The sequence below is a fragment of the Pseudopodoces humilis genome, chromosome 20, assembly GCF_049639895.1.
Source record: "Pseudopodoces humilis isolate 2021_Gansu_Grassland_sample_001 chromosome 20, ASM4963989v1, whole genome shotgun sequence".
In the NCBI taxonomy this organism is placed as follows: Eukaryota; Metazoa; Chordata; class Aves; order Passeriformes; family Paridae; genus Pseudopodoces; species Pseudopodoces humilis.
The window spans coordinates 4,517,771-4,531,667 of record NC_142219.1 but is presented as its reverse complement, the minus strand read 5'-3'; the positions used below and the strand labels follow the sequence as shown (position 1 = coordinate 4,531,667).

General features: G+C 58.0%; 2 protein-coding genes across 5 annotated transcripts in view; both read right to left on the bottom strand.

Annotated features, from left to right (window-relative positions):
- The window catches only part of MYO18B (myosin XVIIIB), a 54,503-nt gene extending 48,008 nt beyond the window's left edge, over positions 1–6,495 (bottom strand). For all 3 annotated transcript variants that reach the window (XM_088064885.1, XM_088064886.1, XM_088064887.1), the window contains exons 1-9: positions 6,386–6,495; positions 5,289–5,348; positions 4,518–4,675; positions 3,249–4,424; positions 2,948–3,014; positions 2,678–2,790; positions 2,358–2,534; positions 1,453–1,651; positions 485–627 (exon numbers count right to left, since the gene is read on the bottom strand). In XM_088064885.1, the coding sequence (XP_087921011.1) occupies positions 485–627; positions 1,453–1,651; positions 2,358–2,534; positions 2,678–2,790; positions 2,948–3,014; positions 3,249–4,424; positions 4,518–4,675; positions 5,289–5,325 (2,070 nt within the window). In that variant the 5' untranslated portion in view covers positions 5,326–5,348; positions 6,386–6,495. The remainder of the gene's footprint in view (positions 1–484; positions 628–1,452; positions 1,652–2,357; positions 2,535–2,677; positions 2,791–2,947; positions 3,015–3,248; positions 4,425–4,517; positions 4,676–5,288; positions 5,349–6,385) is intronic.
- A 1,047-nt stretch (positions 6,496–7,542) lies between these two features.
- GRK3 (G protein-coupled receptor kinase 3) overlaps positions 7,543–13,897 on the bottom strand; it is a 59,377-nt gene continuing 53,022 nt past the window's right edge. For both annotated transcript variants that reach the window (XM_088064909.1, XM_005524329.3), the window contains one exon: positions 7,543–13,637. In XM_088064909.1, coding sequence (XP_087921035.1) covers positions 13,476–13,637 — 162 coding nt within the window. In that variant the 3' untranslated portion in view covers positions 7,543–13,475. The remainder of the gene's footprint in view (positions 13,638–13,897) is intronic.

Genomic DNA, 13,897 nt, shown 5'->3' with positions numbered 1-13,897 from the left:
TGCACAAGGACAGCTGCACAGGGCCACCAGCTCCCTGTGGGTGCCCAGGGCAGAGCAGGGACAGCAGCGGGAAGCCCTGGTGCTCCCCAGGAGCTGACAAGGCTCCAGCCCTCTCCTTCCTCAGACAAGGCCCAGGGGCACGGTCAGCTCTGATTAAAGAGCCTTTGATAAGAGCCCTGACAGTGATAAAAGCCCTCTGAGGCTCAGCTCCAGGCAGCCGTGAGGTGCTGCTAATGAAATGTTAAATTATACATTTCCTCATCAACATTTCATCCCAGCACTGCTCCGAGCTCGTGGGGACAGGCTGGGGGACCCTGCCACGCTGCTGGCAGAGCTTCTGCTCAGGGAGCGTTTGGGTTTAGGAGGAGCAGGGAGCAGAGCAGGGAGCCGAGCATCGCTCCTCATTCCCAGCCTGGCAGCACAGGGGTGGCTCATCCCCACCCCAAGCATTTCCAGCCCTGCCATCTCACCAGGTGACAGGTACCTGGAGGTGAGCGGCAGTGACCTGGCCAGTGGCACTGAAATCCAGCGACAGGACCATGGAGAAGCGCGTGGAGCTGCTGCTGTGGCTGGTGGTCACCGACCCGAAGGCTCCCAGGACCGTGAACATCGCCTGGATCTTCTCCACTGCAAAACCACCATCAGAGCCCCCTGAGCCGCCCTGCAGCTCTGGAGGAGGTGTCACCTCCTGCCTCACCTCTGCCTGCTCCTCCCGGGGTCTGTCCCAGCACTGGGGAGCTGGCTGGGTCAGTGTCCCACACCGGGTGCACATTGACAGGAAAGGGATGTGCCAGCCTGCCCAGCCCGTCACAGCCCGTCCCTGAACCCTTTGCAAGAGCACAGTGTACCCAAGAGAGCTCCGAAATCCAGCCCTGCCCTCTGAAGCCGCTGCCGGCCGAGCGGCAGCCCGGTAACCCGAGCGGGTGGGAAAGCGCTGCCCCAAGCACCGGGGTCATCCGAGTAATTCCCAGTAATTCCCTGCCGCTGTTTATCAAAGCAGCGAATCTGCTGAGCCTGGGACGGGGACATGGCACTCGCGGCCACGCTGGCTGCTCAGGAGCCACCCCAGAGAGCAGAGATCAGACCAGGATTGGCGTGTCTGTGTGCCCCGAGCCTGCACAGGCTGTGTGTGCTGCCTCTGCCCAGCACCGAGCAGCTGCTGCCATCCCTGGGACCCTGCCCATCCCTGGGACCCTGCCCATCCTGGGACCCTGCCCATCCTGAGACCCTGCCCATCCCTGAGACCCTGCCCATCCCTGAGACCCTGCCTCTACCTGAGACCCTGCCCATCCCTGAGACCCTGCCTCTACCTGAGACCCTGCCCATCCCTGAGACCCTGCCCATCCTGGGACCCTGCCCATCCTGAGACCCTGCCCCTACCTGAGACCCTGCCCATCCCTGGGACCCTGCCCATCCCTGAGACCCTGCTCATCCCTGAGACCCTGCCCCTACCTGAGACCCGGCCCTCCAGGCTGCCCGCCATGCCCACCAGGTACTCCAGAGCACTCTGGCAGCACCGGGTCCTGCCGGCCCCGCTGTGCCCCAGGGGGACAATGGCCTGGTCCTGCCGCTGCATCAGCAGATTCCTGTAGGCTCTGTGTGCCAGCGAGCAGATGTGCGGGGGAAGGTTATCCTGCTTCCCCCTGGGAACCTGCGGGCAGGGAGAGAGTGACAGAGCACATCCCAAACAGGCTTCTCATGGAGAAAATCCTGAAGATATTCACACTCAGGGTGAAGATTTCTCCCCAGGGTGCAGAACCTCCCGTGACTGAGTCCTCAGAGCACCCCCAGCCCCAAGACCAAGCACCCCCAGAGCATTCCTGGCCATCAGAATCACTGGAGCATCATCCTCTAAAACACCCCCGGTCCCAAATGTCCCCCGAGCATCCCAAGTCCCAGATGTCTCCAGAGTATTCCCAGCCCCAAATGTCTCCAGAGCAACCCCGGTCCCGAGCGTCCCAGAGCAACCACAGTCTTGACTGTCCCCTGAGCATCCCTGGTCCCAAATGTCCCCTGAGCATCCCCGGTCCCAAATGTCCCTTGAGCCTCCCCAGTCCCAAACGTTCCCTGAGCATCCCCAGTCCCAAAAGTTCCCCGAGCTTCCCTGGTCCCAAATGTCCCCTGAGTTTTCCCGGTCCCAAATGTCCCCTGAGTTTTCCCGGTCCCAAACGTCCCCTGAGCATCCCCGGTCCCAAACGTCCCCTGAGCATCCCCGGTCCCGATTGTCCCCGCACTGTGACGGTCCCACGGTGCCACCTGCCGGCCCTGCCTCGCCCGGCTCTCTCCGCCACTGTCCCCAGGAGGGTTGGTGGCCGCTCCCCACGGGAGATGCGGCTGTCCCAGGTCCCTTCTCTCACCTTGCCGGTGGGGCCGGGGGTTGCGGGGCCGGTGCCGATGGCCACCAGGCTGGGCCCCGCGTAGGTGCAGGGCAGGCGGGCACGGAAGCGCTGCCGCAGGGTGTTCATGACGCTGCATTCGTTGAGGCTGATGAGGGCGGCCAGATCCTCGGCCTGGTCCAGGCTGGGGGGGTTGGTCTGCGGGAAGAGAGACAGAGACCCCTCTGCTGTCATGCCAGAGCCGCTGGCACCCCGTCACCTTGGGCACAGCCAGCCCGGGGCGATGGGAGAAGCATCTTTGTGCCCGGGCACTGTCCTGCGGGGGCTGGGGAAGGGCTCACCCTCTGCACGCTGTCCTCGTCCACCTCGCTGACGGTGCCATCCTCGTCCCGGCGCACCCTGACCCTCCCCGCAGGCAGCTCCGGTGTCCCCACGTCTGGCTTCAGCTGTGTGGCTGAACGAGGGGCTGGTGAGTGTCCCCAGCATTGGGCAGCCCCAGGCAGAGCCCTGAGGTGTGGGGAGACGCCAAGGGGCCAAACCCAACCCCGGCCCCACCCGGAGCCTGCTCTGCCCCCGACACATCTCAGCCAGGGCAGAGGAGGGAGAGTTACCGAGCGTGAACCCGTCCTGCTGGATCAGCCAGACCTTCTCTGCTTCGTACCAAACGTCCCTCGGAGCCTGTGGGGAGGACAGAGGGCAATTGGGCAGGAGCAGGAGGAAAAGTGAGCTGAACAAACTGCCTTTGCCCCACGGACAGGGACATTTCCACACTCCTGCCCGTCTGCTGCCCACCCAGCCAGGCCCGGGGTCGCCTTCCTGCCGGCCCCAGCCCAGCCCACGGGAACGGGGGGAGCTGCATGAAACCAGAAAACTGCATCAGTGCCCCAAAATCCAGATAAACCCGAACATTACCTGGTCCTTGTCCGTGCTCTCGCCCGATGCCTCTTTATCCTGGTCCTTTTCCATGCTCTTGCTCGTCTCTTTGCTCCTTCCTGATGTTTCTTTAGCCTGGTCCTTGTCTGTGCTCTTGCCAGTGCCTTTGCTCTCTTTACGCATCTCTTTACCCTTTCCCAGATCTTCCTTCACCTTCCCCACCTCTTTTTTCACATCTGTGGACTTCTCTTGGGTTCCTCCTGGCTCCCCCTTGAGACCCTCTGATTCGTCTGTGTTTTTTTCAGGCTTTTTGATTTCCCTTGGCTCCTTCTTGCCATGTCCAACGTCTTTCTTCATCTTCTCTGGCTCTTTCTGGGCTGACAACAGCTCCCTCTGGGGTTTCACCTTGGCTGGAGGCCCCTCGTGCCTCAGAGGTGTTCCCTTCTCTTTCTTGGTGCTCTCAGGGACTGTCCCCTTCTCTTTCTTGGTGCTCTCAGGGACTGTCCCCTTCTCTTTCTTGGTGCTCTCAGGGACTGTCCCCTTCTCTTTCTTGGTGCTCTCAGGGACTGTCCCCTTCTCTTTCTTGGTGCTCTCAGGGACTGTCCCCTTGGGCACGTCCCCTTCCTTCACTGGGACTTTGCTGCTGCACTGGGGGCCCTGGCTGGGTGCAGGGGCTGGAGTTGGGGGGCTGCCCCCCAGGAAAGAGTCCTTGGGGCTCTTCCCAGGCCACAATGGCTTTCCCACCTTAGGAGCCCCTGGCCGAGGGGTCTCTGCTGGCTTGGGGGTGGTCTCTGATGGTTTGGAAGAAGCCTCTGCTGTTTTGGAGGATGTTTCTGCTGTTTTTGAGGATGTCTCTGCTGGTTTGCAGGGCGTCTCTGCTCTTTTTAGGGGTGTCTCTGCCGGGTTGGGGGCAGGTGCTGCTGTTTTGGGAGATGTTTCTGCTTTTTTGGGGGGTGTCTCTGCTGGTTTGGGGGCAGGCACTGCTGGGCCCGGTGCAGGGGCCGGAGTTTTGCTGGGCACGGTGCCCAGCACAGGCTTCTCAGGGGGCAGCTCCTTGTGGGGGGGGGCTGTGACCGCCTTGTCCCCCGGGGCTGTGACCCCCTTGTCCCCCGGGGCTGTGACCCCCTTGTCCCCCTGCCCCTCGGCCTTTAGCCCGTTCCGCAGTGGCCCCTCGCTGGCCGCCCCTCCTCGGGCCTCGCCGTCCTTCCCCGCGGGCTGCCAAGCAAAGGAGAGGAGCCTGCTGTGACACCTGGGGACACCTGGGGACATCCAGCTCCCTGGTGCTGGGTGAGGTCCCCCAGCACTCACCTCGTCCTTGGTGCCCACCCTGCTCTCCTTCCTGCGCCGCGCCGCCTTGGCCTCCTGCTCGGTCTCCCGCACGAGCTGCTTGATGAACCCCCCGGGGATGACCGACAGCAGCAGGGGGGGGGCAGACGGGGGTGGCCCCCGGTCCTCGTCACGAATCTGGGTTTGGGAGCAGAGGTGGGTCACGGGGACAGGAGCCAGCACAGCCTGTCAGTGCAGCAGGGCTGAGCACCCTGCTCAGGCTGAGGCACTGGCCAAGCTCCCCTGTGAGACCACGGGGCGCCCGCGGGCACCAGGCTGGGTCAGGGATGCTGTGGGAGCAGAAGCATCGAGAAGAAAAGCCCAGAGAGAAGCGCCCAGGTTGGTGCAGCCCCCAGCAGGAGCCCTGCCGGCTCTGCTCTGTGCCACAGCCCTGCCGTGGCCACAGGAGGAACAGTCCCGGCTGCAGCCGGGCGAGAAACAGCTCCAGCATCACCGCAGCCACATGCAGCCCTGCAGGTGCCTCCGTGCCGGGCCCCAGGGCAAAACCAGCCCCACTTCCCGCAGCTTTTCCAGCAGCAGCAGCAGCACCATCGAACCCTGCAGCCTCCTGCCAGGCTCACCCAGGCAGGCAAAAATCACTCAGAGCGGAACACCCGGAGCCAGGGGGCCGGACACAGCGCAAGGAAATGCACGGGGAGCTGTGGGGATGCGACCCCGGGGGCTGCTGCAGTGACACCTCCCAGCACCCAGCCCCGAAACACCAGCGGTGCCAGCCTGGACCGAGACTTTCCTTCTGCTCCCAGAGCGCCAGGCGCGAGGAGATGGCCATGGTGGCGGCGAGGCTGGACGGTGCTGTGCGGAGACACGTGGGGACACGCCGGGCAGAGAGAGAGGAGAGAGTTAGCCAGGGGCTGCTGCTGGCCCCGGAGCTGTGCCAGGCCGGCAGCACCGTGACCTCGCCGGGCACTGCCCACCTGAGCTCGCGGAGCGTGGCAGGGGACGGGTGGCAGCGCAGGGGAGGGCGAGGCCACCAGGGCAGCGTGGGGATGTGGTGGCACAGAGGGTTGGTGGCACGGGGGCGATGGTGGGACCCCGCGGCCCCAGGCTGGGTGGCCGCAGGAGCCCGTGCGTGCCCCACTTGGGGCTGACCCCGGCTTCACCTGTCGGGATCATTCATGCACCGAGCGCGTCGGGGCTCGCCCGGCCCTGCTGTGCCCCTCCGGCAGCCGCATCTCCTTGTACAGTAAAGGGCAGGAGCGGCCAGGAGCGGGCTGGGAATGCCACTTGCCTTCCCAGGCGGCTGCCCCGAGCGCCACGTGCCCTCAGGGACCGGCGCTGCCCCCGCTCCGTGTCCCCAGCCGGGCTCTGCGCTCCGGGGAGAACCGGCCCCGGTGGCACCGCAGAGCCCGGAGGGGGCGAGCGACAGGGCATTGTCACCCCTCCCCCGGCCGGAGAGGGAGCGTGCGCCTTGCCCAGCACACGGGGAAACTGAGGCACGGAGGGGACGTGCCTTGAGCCAGCACCAGGGTGGCCCCGGCGGGGCCCGGCCCCACGGCCACCAGCACCGCGCTCCCTCCGCTCTGGATGCGGCCCCAGGTGGGGGGATCCGCTCCTCACTTGGGACCCGCTCCTGCCGCCACCCGGGGCCCGCTGCCACCCCGGTGGCCACCGCGGGGTCCCCAGCCATCGCCACCCTGCCCAGGGCAGGGAGCAGCGTCCCCGTCCCCATCGCTGCCCCGCCGCGTTCCTTCCCGCGGCACAGCCCCGCGTCTGGAAACCGCCCACGGAGCCGGGGCTGCCGCTATCGACATCCATTCCCAACTAAAAATAGCCTTCCCGGCCCGGGGGACCCCGACCCCCACCCCGGACACCCCGAGCCCCCCGAGTACCTGCTGGGGGGCTGCGGGCTGATGTCCCGCACCAGCACCGGCTCCGCGGGACCCCGGCGAGCCGAGAGCGGCGGCGGCAGCGCGGGGAGCGCCCAGAGGGTCAGCGGCCGCCTCCCCCCGCCCCCGCCGCGGTGGCAGCTGAGGTGACACATGTCACTGCTAAAAATACCCGCGGCGGTGGCACCGGGGCCTCGGCTGGGGAGAGGCGGTGGCAGCGCGGGGCCCTCCTGCTCCTCGGCCTGTGCACACGTGTGTCACCCGTGCCCTCCTTGGGGCGCACCTCTGCACCCCAAAGAAATGGGGGAACCGCTCTGCTCGGGTGCGAGCCCACCCAGAGCGCTCTGGCGCTGCCCGAGGGGACACCCCGGGCTGGGAGCCCAGCACGGGGGTCCCCAGAGCACCCCAGCCCTGAGATGGGGCCGAGCTGGAGGACCTGGGAGCAGAGCTCAAAATAGCCCCTGGCACCAACAGCAGCATGGTCAGCACCCGGCCAGGACAGGTGGGAGGGGAGCAGCAGAGGACACGTGGTGACCACATGGGGAAAAGGGTGACCCCCGGGGCTCAGCAGGACCTGTGTCCCATGTCCCCAAGAGCCAGACAGGGTGCAGGCCAGCAGCTCAGCCCAAGGCCAGCTGCAGCGGGGCAACGTCCCCACCTCAGCCACTCTTGGGTCTGCATCTGACCCAAAAGCTCCAGGGACAAACCCAGGGCAGCGGCACCTACAGCCAGAATGGCTCTGGTGGTAAAAAAAGGAAACAGGATCGTCAGTCTGGAGCCCGAGGGCTGGCTGAGCATCTCACCAACCCCAATCCCACCTGGGATTCCATGAATCCCAGTTCATGGATCCCAGTTTCCACGGTCCTTGCCAGGTGGTGCTGCAGCCACGGGGAAGCCTGGCCACTGCTGGTGAAAAGCCACTCTTGGTCACCTATCACACACCTCCTGGCACCGTCCCACCTGCAGGACACAGCTGCTGTGTCCCTCGGAAAAACCAGGAAAAACCTCAGAAAACAGGATGCACAGAGCTGGGGAGAAGGAAGGGACTTACCTGTGCATGGGGCAGCAGGGCATGGGGTCCTGGCAGCATCCTGCACATCCCAGTACAGCCTCAGGGTCAGTGTGGGGACAGGGGACAAGGAAAGAACGAGACACCAGCACACACGCAAAGGACGGTTTTTATTGGGGTCTGGTCGTAGGAGAGCAGTTGTACTGACCAACACACAGAAGCAGCTTAGCTGTGCCAAAATAATCCGTTAAAAAAATACTGGCGGCAAGAACCGAGTGTGGCACACCCGCCACGACGGGGCTGTAAACTCCGGGACAGTCCGTGAGGAGCGAGGCCACAGCTCACAGGCACCGGGACCCTCCTCCCCACAATAAATATGGAAAGAGCCAAGTACATAAAACAAGGAATGATCTCATCGATACAATATCTAAAGTTATTTACAGATCCTGGCTTTGCTTGCCATTAATTACACATTTTGGACAGGTTCTCTTTCGATCATTTCCTTCATCGCGAGTAGCTGTTCGTGTGAATCTGCTCCTTTTTGTTTTAAAAGACCGAGTGAGGCACTGGAAGTGCTCACAAATCCCCTCTCCGAGGATGCTCCTGCTTTATTCTGTTTTTCACACAGATTTTTTTGTGCCATCTCACCCACTGTCTGCTCTCTCCCTTCTCCCTGAGGAGAAGATGCCTGCTACCAACAGGAAAGCTTCTTCCCAGCCCAAACCTCAGCCCATCTCCTTTTCCAGCCTGGAAACACAGCGTGTCACACAAACCCAGACCAGCCTGGCCCTGAACAAGGCCACCTTCCTGCACCTGTCCCCAGGTTCTCTGCCAAATCCCTGCCTGGACACACCCCAGGCCAGCAGCACGGGTCTCAGCACTGTCCCCACCAGGGCACCTTTCCAGGGGTGACACTAGAGAGCCACAATGCCATCGGCACAGTCCCACCCACCACCAGCATCCCGCCTCCCTCCAGGAACAGCTCACCCCAAAATCCCATGGGATCAGAGAGGGAAATGGGAAAGAAGGCAGAGAATGCTCCGGGGAGCACAACAAGGATCCCTCCCTGCCCCAGGCAGCCCCTCAGTGAGAACTTCAGCAGCAGGAAAATGCCACATTTCAACCCAGAAATGCCACGGGGATCAGCCCTGACCAGCACAGACCTCTGAGCACACAATGTTATACCTTGAGTACTCCTCAAACTGCACAGCCCACCCTCACAACTGGAACTCATTTGGGGAGCTGAGTGACCTGATGAATTTAGGGCTATTTCTGTACCTCACTGGGGATGGAGGTGCTGGGCTTGGCTCTGCAGATGTGCCCAGATGTGCCCAGCAGAGGCAGCTCCTGGAGTGATGACACCACAGCCAGGGGGGTCCTGCCTGGGTGTCACCCTCCCCACAGCCCCGAGGGACAGTCCCTGCAGGGTCCTGTCCTTGCTCTAGGACAGGCACTGCTCCTGCCTCAGGGCTTTTTTTGATCCCCCTCAAACACCAAACCCATCTCCAGTAAGGACATTTTGGCTCCTGCAGCCCAGCCCCGTGTCCAGCGCTCCAGGCTCTCCCTGCACTCGCTCCTTCCCCTCACAGCTCTGCAATTCCCTGATGGCTGAGCTGGATCAAACACCACGCTGACTCCTTGCCCCAATTTAGGTCATTAATTCTCTTTAACTCAGCACAGACTCCTGTGAATAAACACTTGCTCTGGGAATGTTGAGGGATAAAGGAGAAATGTGGAAATATCCCATCGAGGGGTGGATTTGCAGTTTTCCAGGTGTTTCTGCGTTCAGGAGCCACCTGAGATGGTCCTGACAGAGTCTGGAGTCCCTGTGCTGGGAGAGAAGGGCTGCACAGCCTCAGGGAATCCGTCCCTACTTTGTCATGAAAAACAGAATAAAGCTGGCTGATCCTGCTTGAAAGGAGCTGCCACTTCCATACATACAAGGAGCAGAACTTCTGTGGAATGTAAGAAGTTGGAGAAACATGTATTTAATAAATAATATAAAATGCTTTTTCTGTTAAAATAGAATTCTCGGGTTTATACCTACAGAGCATAGCAACCTTTACATAAACAAAATAAAGCTGAGTCTGTGATGATTAGTTTAACACAAAATAAAAATACAATTTAACAATAGTATTAAAACAGCCAATGTTCCATCCACACAATATGTACACCATGGAATAGAAACCAACAGGAAACAAAAGTAGATTATCTTGAAACTCCTCAGACATTTGGATATACATATTTTCTCTGTATATTTTAGATATTTTCCTTATTTTTTTTTTTTTACAATATTAAAATTAATACTATGCTTTGTCAAAATACGCTTTTCAGATTTTTTTTTTCCCTCTTTAATTTGTAGAACTGACTCATTCCTTATATTAATCAACACAGCTAGAATTATTTATTGTCTACTGTACACTTCCACCAGTCCTTCCTCTGGGGATATTTCGGGTGCAAACACCTCAGAGGCGGAGGGGCCGTGTCACTGCCACGTGCTGGGAGGTGACAGCGCCGTGCCAACGGCTGCAGGACACGGATATGGACATGGAATCAAGGAACCTGGTCCTAAAGCTGACCAGCTGCCAGGGAAAGAGCAGCTCAGAGCTCCAGGGATTTCATTCCTCATGAGCTGACTGTAAACCCAAGGAATGACGATGCCGAGTCACCCCAGCCCCAGGGCTGCTCCTGCTCAGGGAACATCGAGCCCCAGAGCTCCTCTGGCCACCATGGGCAGGACCACGACCAAAATTAGCCTTTTTTAGCACAAACCAGTGTTTCCAGCACCTCCACACTGGGCTGCAAACACCTGATTTATCTCATAGCCAAACACAACCTCACAATTCAGGGCTTTCCCCCCTTGATAGAACTGGGAGAGGAAAATCTTCCACTGGGTTTCTAAAGGGGAGGTGCTGAATCACAGAACCATGGAATATCCTGAACTGGAAGGGACCCACAAGGATCATCAGAGACCAATTCCTGGACCTGCTCAGGGCAGCCCCAAGAAATTCAGGAAAACTCAAATGTGACTAAGCCAAGGTCTATCCCCAGAGCAGTTCTTTCCCTACCTGCCAGGCTTCCCTTCCCAGACACACTTCCAGCTATTATTAGCCTGCTCCAAGATTTTTTGAAGCCTGCTGGGGGGGTGGGGGAACATACCAGGAATGTCAATCCCAGCTGGATCCACTCCAGCATTACTCCAGCTTCTCTCACAGCAGCATTTGGGGAAGAACCCGTGAGCCTGCAGCCAAGCCTCTGCTGGACCGGGGACAAGAACACAAAAGGCTCAAACACAACTAAGAGGAGGAAGATTTACACTTGGAGAAGTGGATGGCCAACACTTGGATGAAGGATTGAAAGACAAACCCCACAAAAAACACCCCGCAGTAAATGCTCCTTTAACAGTTTAGTGAATTTGCAAAATAATTAGCAAATAAATAGGGATCCTGAACACACAGCCAAAGACCCTCCTGCAAATTAACACCACCAAGAATCTCTGTCCAAAACAAAAACTTCAGAGACTCTGGTTGCTACACCAGGAAGGAGCAGTCTGGGGCAGTAACCAGGATTTTTTTGGTTTGGAGAGTGCAATTCCAGCTCTCCCTCTGCACCAGCACATCCAGTCACTTCCACACAGAGCCCCATTTCTTATTGGGATCCCATCTTCATTCAGGAGTTTGTCACTGTGATAACCTCTCCTCCCCCCTAGCTGCACAGTTAGATACAAGTCATGAAAATAAAGCTATTTTCAACTGTCAATAAATCAGCTGGCTAAAGAAATCCAAATCTTTTCCTGCCTCTCCCACTGGAGACTGGATGGGGCAAGCAAGGACCAGGATAATGAGGATATTCAGCCATCCCAACTCCATCACATTCCAAAATAGATGTATTTCCCTAAGTCAATACACAGCCTTCATTTCACATAAAATCTCTGGGTTTGAGGCACAGTTTCCCAGCTGATGACCTGTTCCCCCCTCGCTGACATCGGCACCGGAGTCTGCTGACAGGGAGTGAGAGTGAAATCCAGCCATGGAAAATAACTGAAGGAGAAGAATGGAACTGAGCAGGGACTAAAAAAGTAAAAACAAGTTACACAAGAACTGTGAGAAGGTTTTAACACCATCTGAGGAGAAAATCAAGGAGAAAAATACGAGCATTGCATGGTATTGTAGGGAAAGCTGAACCACAGCCAACGGGATGAGACATTTTTTATCCCAAACACTTTTTAAATACCACACACAGAATCATGGAATCATTTTAGGTTGGAAAAATCTCCGAGATCATCAAGTCCAACCACTGACCTCTGACATTGCTCCTTACAGAGGAGCTGAGATGCTCAACAGGAATGACAGAGAGGTCGGTACTGTTTACACAGAATAATTTAGAAAATAAATGGGGGGAGGAAAAAAAAAAAAATCATTGAAAGAAACCACTTTCTCAGGGGATATTTTCCAGAATGCATTTTCCCTTTGCAGCAGCCCCAGGTGGCCAGCCAGGGTTTGCACAAGCTGTGCAGCAAACACAGCTCTCATGCAGAAGCAGAGCCACTTGTACTACTTTTCTCCAAGGAACTCCGTGGTGATCTGACAGCCACACACGCTCGAGAAACCACGCACAACTTCTACTCCCACTTCCACAGGCACAACTCCACCGTCTTCAGGGACTGTGAGAGTTGTACCTCTGTAGATGGGAAGAAAAATCTTCTCTAAGCTGGTCATTGAATTGGAAAAACAGCTTAAGTTCAGCCCTGACCTCTCTCTTACAAACCAGCACAACACCCAGGGCAGGGCCCAGCTTGAAGCTGTGGGACAGCTCAGGATTAGATCTTTCCTTCAGTGAGACTTTCCACCCAACACACCTGGTGCCTCAGGTAGAATTAACATAAACCTGCCATTTCATCAGCTCGTTCTGTCAGTTCCATGCTCAGTTTTCTCACACTGCTTTCACTGTGGGCAGTTTGAACTCTTCAGAACAGAAAATGAGAGATCCTTTCCTAAGCCGAGCTGTGATATGTGCATGAACCTCCTGGGCCGGGCTCCAGGGGGAACTGGGAATTTCTGGGGATTTCTGGGGATTTCTATGCTATGGGAACACACCTGTGTACAGCAGAGGAGGATCCCGAGTCCCAGGACTGAGGAGTGATCCGGGATACGTACCGAGGTACCCACACACACCGGAACCCAGCACATGCTCTAGAATGCACTGGATTTGAATAATTTCTTTTTAATTTTTTAAAAAGTGCAGTTGACCTGAAATGGAAAAGAACTGTCTTTTATGTTCGCTGTAAACTTGTCAAAAGGAATCTGCTCTTTAAAAACTGTGCTAAAATAGTCAATTTATACAACAGAGCACTAGATGAAGCTACCATAAATTCCTCTTCACCAATTATTACTCTATTGTGTCAGTTATAGTACTGCATATACGTAGAAGAAGCAAAACGGTGGTAGCTACTATTAGTGAGTACAGCAAACCCAGGGAATAATTCGAGTTCAACGCTCCCATGAAGTAGCAATAACATTTAAACCACAGGACAGTTAGAATTCAGTACTTTGAAGTGCATCAGAGTCACACTGTTGATCATCAGCAGTATGGAGCAAGGTTATCAGAGAAGTCAGCAGTAATGGTCGGGAAGGACACGGCAACACGACAGAGTGAGGGGCACCCACCACGGCCAGGCGGCAGCTCCGGCTCCGTCGGTGTCACCGTGGGAGCGTCACCCGGCCAGCAGCACCCGCGCCACCCCCGGCCCGGGGTGAAAAAGCCTCTTCCTTCCATCAGTAGTTCCAGAGGGACGGAGCTCAGCCGGGCCCCGCCGGGGGTGGGGACGCGTGGGAGCAAGGAGCAGCCTCTCCGCTTGGTGACTTCCAGCGCTGCCGGGGGCAGGGACCCCCCCGCCACCCTTCCAGTCCGCACAGCCTCCGGAGACAGAGTCCTGACGCGACCCCACGCTGTAAACATCCAATTCCTCCTCTTCCGAGCGCGTCCCGCGCCCAGGACTGCACAAAGTCATTCGTTCACAAGGATTCTGGGACACTCTGCAGGTTCACCAAGCAGCTCTCCCTGTGGGAACGTGGTCGGTGTCTCCTACAGCCCGTTGCTGTTCCTGTGGCTGAGCGGGGGCTTCGAGAGCTCTACGACTGTGGAGCGGGATTTATTGAGGAACTTTGGAGCCCGGCGCAGCAACCTCTGGGCCTCGGTGAAAGCCTCTGTCAGCTCTTTTTTCCACTGAACAAACTCGGGGTCGCTCTGCAAGAGACACAGAAGCAGTTTGGCACTTCGTCCTACGCGGCCGACAGCGTCTTCTCTCTCAGACAGCACTTTAGGGAAGTTATTTTAATTGTTCCGAAGGAATGAGCAATTTTGGGTATTGCCCTTAGCTTCTCCATCACCCCAACGAAGGCTGGTACAATGCTTTGAGGACTTGAGCACTTCCCCCTTCCAGACATGAGCTCCAGCAGCTCCCCACAGTGAGACAAGAGCCAATGAGCCCCTTGGAGCACACAGAG